This window comes from Lagenorhynchus albirostris, chromosome 1 (assembly GCF_949774975.1).
Source record: "Lagenorhynchus albirostris chromosome 1, mLagAlb1.1, whole genome shotgun sequence".
NCBI classification, from domain to species: Eukaryota; Metazoa; Chordata; class Mammalia; order Artiodactyla; family Delphinidae; genus Lagenorhynchus; species Lagenorhynchus albirostris.
The window spans coordinates 162,432,604-162,442,551 of NC_083095.1; the positions used below are offsets into that span (position 1 = coordinate 162,432,604).

Here is a 9,948-nt window from a genome sequence, read left to right on the forward strand (position 1 = left end):
ACAGCTCATCCCGTTTTCCAGTCTGACAGCACTGATAACAAGCTACTCAGATACAAACGTATCTCTGGCACATGCGGGCCTCAGCTGTGTCACACCAGCTTCAGTCACTTCCTCTTAAGCCCTGGCATATCCTAATACAGCAGCCCTGCTGACTGAGACCCATGGAGCGGGCCTGGCCCTCTCTCCCCGCCATCTCCACAGGTCATGGGATCTCTGCTCCCATCCCTATTTCTCCCAAAAGCTAGTCCCAGTAGAGGTCAGTCAGACCTCTAGAAAGGAGGAAATATTTGCTCTCAAGGCTACCTTAGAGTCCAATAGTATAATCTACTACTTGAATCTAGTTGTTGATTTGGCTCCAAAATAATCTGATGTAGCAGGACCCAGGAAAATATCCATTTAGATAGAATAGAATGTCACATCTGAATATATCTGAATTCTTAAGTATTAATCTAAAAATTAACATCATTAATTTCTACAAATGTCAAGAATATGTACTGCTGTTGGTCTTAATTCATTCTAAATTAAAAACTGGAGAATTTTAAAAGCTTACCTAAGCTTATAAATAGAGGAAACATTCTCTGAGTGACCTATATAATTAGGTTTTTCACACAGAATTAGCCAAAGCCTAATGTATTTCAAAGTTCCCATTTATATATATATATCAAATATGCTTCTTTGGTTAAAACACAAGACATTGAAAGACAAAGCCCAAACAAGCTTTTCAGTGAATAGTTTATATATAATACCTCAATTTGTCTAACATTACCAGAGTAAACGCTTTCACAAGTAACATTTCCAGCTAACTGAAGTTATCCAACAAGCCACCTCAAGCTGGGAATATTTATTTCCTACATTTCTTAACAAGAATAAAAATTCCCAGGCTTCCCTGGTGGTGCAGTGGTTAGGAATCGCCTGCCAGTGCAGGGGACACGGGTTCGAGCCCTGGTCCGGGAAGATCCCACGTGCCGCAGAGCAACTAAGCCCGTGCGCCACAACTACAGAGCCTGCGCTCTAGAAACTGCAAGCCACAAATACTGAGCCTGCACACCACAACTACTGAAGCCCACGCGCCTAGAGTCCGTGCTCTGCAACAAGATAAGCCACTGCAACGAGAAGCCCGCGCACCACAAGGAAGAGTAGCCTCCGCTCACCACAACCAGGGAAAGCCCGTGCGCAGCAACAAAGACCCAACGCAGCCAAAAAATTAAATTTAAAAAAGAATTATAGCCTTTAAAAAAAAAGAATAAAAATTCCTTTTCACTATAAAAAATAGTGCTAATTAAAAGAAGTCAAAGGCCCAGAGCATAGATTTCCATACACAGCCAAATCTGTTTAGGTTGAGTGAATCAAACAGAATACAAAGTCTAGGAAAATTTTTAAGGTGTTAAAAAACTGTGAAACAGGAATCTAGAAAAATGGTACAGATGAACCGGTTTGCGAGGCAGAAATAGAGACACGGATGTAGAGAACAAACGTATGGACACCAAGGGGGGAAAGCAGGGCGGGGGGGGGGGGGAGGAATGAATTGGGGAGATTGGGATCGACAATATATACACTAATATGTATAAAAGATAACTAATGAGAACCTGCTGTATAAAAAAATTAAATTAAAAAAAACAAAGTGTAGTGCCTTCATTAGAGTTCAAAATCAGTGATATCAGTAATCTTCAGGGTATAAGATCATTTCTTTCCTTTTTGGTATTCTGAACTTAAAACTGACATTTCATTACCCTTAATACTGTCATAATGTTCTATATTTTCCTTTAGGAGAATAAAATACAAAGGGAAAATTACATCCTTGTCTGTTGAGCATTATGTTATAAGGAATGCAGCTTTGGAAACCAAAACCATGCTGGAGATCTTACTGGCTGTCTTTTTCCTATATGGTTTCAAGAACCTAAAAACTATTCTTAGAGCAGTGACACAAGGTTACTACACTCTGGATAACCTCAAATCCTTCTAGCACTCAAGGAAAAAAAAAACAACAGTTCTCTATCTAAGTCTCTAGCATCTGTCTCAAATGGATATTAATTTGATGTGTTCCATAATGAACATTCAACATTCTCAAGTCAGTGCCAATTTCCAAACAGCAAATGCCAGTAATTTTGGCTCAACTTTTATATAAACTTTCTTTCTTCCATATTTGTTTTTTTCTTTCTTTTTTTGGCCACACCACAGGATCTTAGCCTCCCAGTCAGGGGTTGAACGCAGGCCATAGCAGTGAAAGTGCCGAGTCCTAATCACTTGGAATGCCAGGGAATTCCCCTCTTTCTTCCATATTTGAAGTGTTTGTTATTTTCTGAAGGATATAATGTCTTATTCTTTTGCTAATTCATATAATAATTCACATAAGGAAACAATCGCAAATCTTTAATTCTCAAGCTGCCTACCTCATTTTCTATCAGTTATTCTACATACTTTATATCAACACTATGCTTTACAATTTATCAAATCCTTCCCTGCCATTGATTAAACAAATGTTTATGCAGCACCAATTATGTACCACTGGGGTTTTAATGGTCACGAGCTTTAGTTTCTGTTCTCAAGCTCTCATATGTTTGGTCACTTATTTTTATGATAACCCTGTGAGAGTGACAAGGGAAGGTGTTGTCCCCATTTTTGCAGGTGAGCAAATAAGCTCAAAGTTTAAGTGATTTTCTCAAGGTGAGATATCTTGGAGCCAGGATTCCTTATGCTCAATCTATATGCTATTATAACAGACTACCTATTTGAGATTAATTCCATTTGACAGTTCTAATTCTTTCTTCTCCACTTTTAAATGATCCTTAAGTTGGTTTGATGTGCTTTTCTGTCTCTCCCACATGAAGCAGAAACCATGCCTTTATTTCTTCCTGGTTTTAAGCACACAGGGAGCAGTCTGATGACTGTTGCTTAAAAAAAACAAAAACCACCACCACATAGATTACTCATGCAGAATGCAGAAATAACTCATGTTAAAAGGACTCTTCTCATATTTTCAAGTAGAGTTGATACTCAGACCATATGTACCCTACTGTTACAGTGTTAAAATATTTAAATACTGTTAGAAAATACTCTTCTCCTGAGCTTCCTGAGAGGCATCCCTCGCTCCAACCCTGTCCCTTGGATCCAGATATCTAATTAGTGTCAACAGCTGGCACAGCAGAGGGCCTCCAGGACCCTGCTCTAAAGTTGTGGTCAGCTATTGTCCCAACTGGTCAGTGGCTGTGCTTTATCAGTTGACAGATATTTTTAATAACCCATCTGCTTTCAGAGAAGATCTTGGGGTATAGTCAAGCCATTCTTAACTCTCTGGGCTAAATATTCTGTAGTATCAAGGCCTATCTTAATGTACCAGCACTGGCTTGTTGCCTATTGATGTAATTACAAGGGTACACGGAAAACCCTTATCTTATTGTTAAAATTGTATTTACATCTGAGTGTTGAGTACTTGGTTTATCAAATCCTTTCTAATAAAATAGTTACCTCAAAGAATAGCTCTTCAGGAAGTGGGGGTGGAGGGGAGAGTTGGATCCAGAGCATGTAGAAGTAGTACCTGGAGATGTCAACCTCAACGGCCTAGAGTGGAGTGCTAAGAGAGAAGGCAGCAGAAGGCAGATTCAGGAAGTTGCCTTTTAATACCTTTGACCTATGACGAAACTTGTGCTCTTTCTTAATATTATTCTTACACTAAATCTTTTTCAACAGATAGGAGAACAGAGTAATAAAAAATCAAAAAGCTCATCTCTAATGAATGGGCTACCTGCCAAAATTTGAGAGAATACTTACAAGTATTTTATTTGAGTAAAACCATTATAATGGCCATTAAAATGATGTGAAATACAATGATCACTCTGAAAGGAAGTTACAGCATCACTGGATTTACAAAGGGGAAGCAGCAAAGGTGCACATTTGGAGGTGAACATAACATTGTAAAATCAACCCACATTAAATACCATAAAAGTAAATACAAAATGCAGCATTATTTACATACGATTGAAAAGGAAGGGAACATTGCAGGGTTAAACTTTTGTATAATGTGTGAATTCTGACCTGGTATGTTTAAGTTAGCAAGAAACCTTAGAGTTTGTATAAAATTACTGTGTGCCTTAATTCCACCTACCACTAGATCAAGATATTGAAACTGAGAATGATTCCTTCCTGATTTTACAGGTTTATTCTTGATATCCCTCTAAAAAGAGACCAAAACGATTGTGAAGATGATTCATACCTATAGAGTAATTAAAGTACCACAGTCACATAATAACAAAAGCCAAACAAAATATACTATAACTGTTTTCCTTTCAACTACTATGTACAATATATCACAAGTAAGCATAGTTGTGCATTTAGGAGTTGATTGTACTACTTCTGTAAAATATTAGGAATGAGCACATCCGAGTACAGGGATACTTCCTTACCTTACAAAGTAAAAGCAAGCATTTTCTATGTAAAATTTTTATTTCTGTGTAAAACAAAGAACTCCTGAAAGTCAAACAAGGAAAAAATTCACAACATTCAAAGCACTATTAAGTCATGAAATAAAGAAGAATCTGAGGTAGAAGTCAAGCAATATAATCCACAGCCTTTTTAGGGGAGTATTTATTGATATTTCCAGCAGCCATCATATCTCTCCAGTAAGATCTAATTTTAAAAAAGTCTCAAGTTCCAAAACATCAATCCACTCTCTACAATCAGATGTAAAACTATGACCAACAGAAAATACAACATAAACTTTTATCATGTTAACAGAGTAAATGGTTTTACTAAAAGCTGCTGACATTTCTATCAGTAGTAGCCATAGGGAGGCCGTTGGTTGTAACCATAGTGTCCATATTGATGGGGGTAGTAAGGTTCTTGTCTGTGCTGCGGGTAATTGTTACCCCAGGATCGCCCATGCCACTGATTGGATCGATTGTCACTTGGCCACCCCCGTCTGCTATCCCTACCTCTAAACTGTCTGTTATCTTGCAACCTACAACAACAAAACAAAAAGATTTTTATACTTCCCTTAAAAAAAAAAAAAAAAAAAAACACATGACAAATCTATCCTGGTGCATTTCATTTCTCAATCTAATACTCAGTATACAAAAAAGTAAAAAACATTTTTCTCTACAGAATGTTATAGCACTAGTTATTCAAAACTTTCCTAAGATTCAGATCCAGTATTATACTGGATATATTTAATACTTTGCAGGGAAGAGGTAGACTACAACACCAAACCCCAAATAATAGGATGGTTCTGAAACCTATTCAATTGTTCAAAAGCAGTATGGTAATATTCCTTTGATCTATTTTGAGGTATCAAATAGAAGTAATTTACATTGTATCAACTTCTTTCTAAAGTAAAACCAAAAACAGTATCTTCTTTATGGAATTTAATGCAAAAGTTTTGTAAAAGACTCTAGGTTTTTAAAGCATATTTGCAGAGAAAATAAAATATTAGTCCAGAGAAAGAATATTTTTTAAAAAACCATTATAACACACTCACACACAATTGCATAGCAAGGGAAAAAAAATATGGTGCTGACAAAATATTAAAAGCAAGTATTTACCAGGCACTTACTGTGTGCCAAGCAGTTACTAGGCACTCGGTATACCACACTGCACAAAAACACTGATTCCTGCCCTCACTGGCCTTGTGGGCTAGCAGATTCAAGCTATCCTCTCCCAGATCAGCCACTGGCATTTACTGTTCTGAAGTAATACATACCGATTGCCTCTATTTCTTTGGTTCCCACCAGCTCTGCTATTCCATTCCTCAACAATTGGAGGGGACTCAGGAGGGCGTTTCAGGTATTCCTGGTATTCTTTGTCATCTTCTGTGAATCTACTGGCAAACATCTCTTCAAAATTTGGAATAGCTTCAGAAGTGTCAGTCATTCTGAAATTCTGTACAGTTTTTAATATGTTTCTATTAGAATTTTTTTTTTAAGTAACACTATCTTCACCAGATAGTGGAAAAACAAGAAGTAAATACTTTTAGGCAGGGTATTCATAAAAGTCCTTGTGTACTTTTAAACCTAAGATAGACTAGATTCAATTCAGTACTTCTTGATTACTATAGTACAGGCATTGTGCTAACTAGGAGCCTGGGATACAAAGATGAACGATGTATCATGATTGTTGTTATATATCATCATCAATATATCATCAGTGTTGAATCGTAAGGTAATAGGAAGAACCAAGAAGAGAAAATTAATTGGATTTAGCCATTAGGAGATGATTAGAGTATCAGAGATTAAAACAGGACTACAATTAATTAAGAAATAACTGGAAGGTAAGGAAGTAGAAATCTACACTGATTAAAGACCAAGCTTTCAAGAGGCTTGGCTGGAAACAGAGACAAAACACAAAGGGCAGTAGCTAAGGGGTTACTGGAAGGTTACCTCTTTTTTCCCCAGGCTACAACACCTGAAGTTGTTTGTAGGAAAATAAAAGAGCCAATAAAGAGAAAGACTGTAAATACAGTAAAGACATGAAAACAGAAAGGCAAATAAAAAGGCCTTTAAACACACAGCTACTAAGGTCTAGGGTAACTACTTTATAATGGTATTCAATATATTCTTATTCCAGGTTCTGTGACATATGAAAAAAACTACTGTAAAATATTATCTAATGGCTATGAAAACTGAAATCTGTATCAGCTGGGTTTTCCAGGGCAATTATGGATTCACTTTTGAAGCAGTATTTCTTCACCCAAATTTTCAGAGAGCCCTCTACCTCTGAGAAAAGATTTGACTTAGGCGGCAGCAGCAATCCTTGAGAAACCAGGGGAGAAGGAGTTCACTTCTCTTCATCTTCACCCAAGACCTGGAAGGCAGCCCTAGCAGTATTTTGAAGGTAGCCCCCAATTTCCAGTCCTTCCTTGATGTAGTCCCATCCCCTACCTTTCCTCACCTAAACCCCATCTTTCTGTTCTTTGCCTCAAGACCACTAAAATCTGTTCTGTGATTTGGGGCATATGTGACATCATGCTAAAACTTTAAAACCAAATCTCCCTTATCTGATGTCCTAAAATTATTTTTCTTCCTGTATTACTTCAGTTTATAATAAAAAGTTTTTGTCAAAGAGATGTGATACTGGAAGACAGCTTTTTCATTAGTTTTTCTTTCCTCCAAATCCCTCAAAACATATGCAAATATTTATAATACTACCCTTGTCCCAACAAAATTAAAGATTATTATTTGGATGCAAGAAACAGTATCTACATGTCTTACCTTCCCGGCCTCTGTTCTCTTACAGTATGTCTTATTAAATACCAGTGGTGTCTGGGATTGGCAAACAGATGTCAAATTCTCAAATCCAGGGTATGGTTTAAAATAAATTCAGCAAATTAAAGGCGTGCCTTGATTCCTATAGGAATCACAGAAATCACCAGAAAGATGACCCATACCTAACCAGAGGGGCGGTAAAAATCATAAGCCAAGGCAAATGTGCTATCCTAACGTTCTTCCAGGATCCCCCTCCCACAAACAAACAAATGTGTATCATCTTTATAATTACTGGTGAGAATGAAATTTAAATAGAATTTTAACTGATCCAAGCTTTACTTACCCCAGGGATTTGAGGCAGCTGTACCGTTTAATGTTTAGATTGTTTAGATCTATGGGAAGAAAAACAAAACAAAACAAAACAAAACAAAACTTGACTCCCTTGAAAGAAACCCTCAAAAGGTGTGTGTCGTGGGGACAGGAACCATAAAGGTTAATTAAGTGGTAGGATTAAAAGTACTCTAAAGACTTGCAACGTTAATTCCAAAGAGGGAATTGGAGCTTAAAGTGCCACCGAAGGGCTAGAAGATGCTACTCAAAACCAATGAGCTAGTTCGAGCATGAATAACAACTTCACAAAGTATGTTCTTTTCTGTTGGAAAACACAGGGTACAGCCTTTCAGATATGTACTCGAAGACTACTAGTTTTTTGACCCTAAATAAAACCACACAGAACTTTCGCTGCAGGCCACTAACCTTGTAAATGACTACCCAGAATGGGGTTTCGCTGCCCTGGGAGATGAACCCAGAGAACTAACCGACGAAGACACGGACTGAGAACCACTGCTTTTTTCAGTCCTCTCTCACAGCACACCAGCGCCTGTCTATCAAGGCTTTGACTGATGCGCTCCTTCTGAAGCACCTCGGCCCCAGATGCGAGGGAAACTGGAGGCCGCGAGGAGTAAGCGGCTTCCGGTCTCGCCAAAGGGTCTAGTCTCGTAACGGCAGAGCCAGAGGACACCTCGCCGGCCACTCAGCTCTGCCCGCCCGGTTCCCTCCTCCCCGCGGCCCCGAATGAGCGACACCCCCGCCCCCACGCCCAGGGCTGTATCTATCCCGCTCGGGCCGGACCCCGCCGGCCAGACGCTCACGGAAACCTACCTCCGAGCCAGAACACCGTCACAGGACCTCCGGACCGCTTCAGCTCTCCAAGGTAACAGATCCACTTTGGCCAGACTCCGACCACGGCCTGACTTCCGCTTCCGGCGCGCTAAGGCCGAGGCGGGCCTATGAAGTCTCGCGGTATCTTCGGCGAACCGTGTGGATTTTTCCCAATTCTTCCAACGCTGGTGGCTGGCCTGGAGCTTACGAGGGTGGTGGGTTGGCGGGATAAAGGTGATGCTGCCCACCGTGCGCTTTCAGTCTGCCTGGTGGCTGTACAGAAAGAGACGCATCGCTGTATATTGAGCCTCCTTGACTGGGAGCCGGTGACGGGTAGGGACGGAAGTTCTGGAACTTCTGTGCCGAGCGGGGAGGGAAAGGCTACTTCCGGCCGCCTGCGCCGGGAGTCTTTGTGAGGAGTGCGAGGCGAGGGCAGGCGGTGGAAAGTAGACTCGAGTGGATTCCTTCAGTGGCGCTACACCTTTCACTTCTGTCCAGGCAAGCTTCGGTAGTAAGATTTCTGTAGTCTGTTTTGTACGTGTTTTTGCCAAAACACAGCCCCGCACTGCTCCAGCCTAAGTCGTCAGTATCTAGTTACCTCCAGGAGTCTTGGTCATTTCTTCTGGGATGTTCAGTAGGTGTTATAAACGCTGCATATTCCCAAATATATCTTGGCCTCCTCCCTCCCAAATTGCTTTCCAGACTGGGTACCCCTTTTGGTTAATACTCTCATGAGTTTCCAGCTTGGAAACATCGATGTCTACATTTGATGCCATTTCTTTCTTTCCCTTGCTCCGGTCATTTGCTAAGTTCTGTCGATTCTACCCTACATTAATTCTAGCATCCATCCACTCTCCGTACCCACTGCCTCCACCTAGCCAAAGTTGTCATCACCCCCTGGACAGTGGGAATGTGATACCTTTCTCATTGATGCCCTTCCTCTAGCATCACTCTCCTACCTGCCCATCTTACACATCAATGCTGTAGGTTTACTCATCTTTAAGATGATAGAAAATCTTCATCGGCTCCCTGTTGTAGATTAAAGGCCAAATTTTTTAACTTTGGATTCAAAACTATTTTCTGCTGTCCCTCTTTCATTCTCCGTTTGTCCATATCAAACCAGACCATGTGAAGCGCCTCATTGATGAACTACCCATTACCTTTCTGTAGAGGCTCATGTCTCTTTCTTCTTGGAATACTCTTCCCTCCCCATCGTCTCGGGATGTTGAAATTCTATCCATTAAAGCTGAATGAAGTAACATTTCCATCTAGAAATAAGTTTTCCTTCCACTGAATGTCCATTATGCTTTCTGAGCCGTTTTTCATCTATTCATTCAGTTATTACCACTTTCTAAGTTAGAACTAAATTATTTATGTGGAAGTCTTTTCCCCCTACTAGACTACATTCATTCTACATTCATTTCTACATCCTGGAGTGAGTAACATTGTACTTTGTATAAAGTAAGCACTCAGTAAACGTTTGTGGAGTGAATGATGAACTATGAATATTCTAAGCCACGTTTTAGAGACATTAACCTAGCTAAAGTGTATAGGATAGTATGGATGGGAAGATATGATAATCTTGGTGTTGGGT

General features: G+C 39.8%; 1 protein-coding gene across 1 annotated transcript; it reads right to left on the bottom strand.

The window, feature by feature from the left end:
- Positions 1-4,421: 4,421 nt before the first annotated feature.
- Positions 4,422-8,487, bottom strand: RAMAC (RNA guanine-7 methyltransferase activating subunit). The gene is made up of 4 exons (XM_060157632.1): positions 8,355-8,487; positions 7,537-7,585; positions 5,693-5,871; positions 4,422-4,954 (listed from the first exon to the last, which is right to left on the bottom strand). Exons 3-4 carry the CDS (start codon positions 5,860-5,862, stop codon positions 4,768-4,770), a joined length of 357 nt encoding a protein of 118 aa, XP_060013615.1. The 5' UTR covers positions 5,863-5,871; positions 7,537-7,585; positions 8,355-8,487; the 3' UTR covers positions 4,422-4,767.
- Positions 8,488-9,948: the final 1,461 nt, after the last annotated feature.

Coding starts and splice junctions, on each gene's coding strand:
- RAMAC (XM_060157632.1), bottom strand. CDS start 5,862: ATGACTGACACTTCTGAAGCTATTCCAAATTTTGAAGAGATGTTTGCC. Junction 4,955..5,692: donor CAAAGAAATAGAGGCAATCG/GTATGTATTACT, acceptor TTGTTGTTGTAG/GTTGCAAGATAACAGACAGT.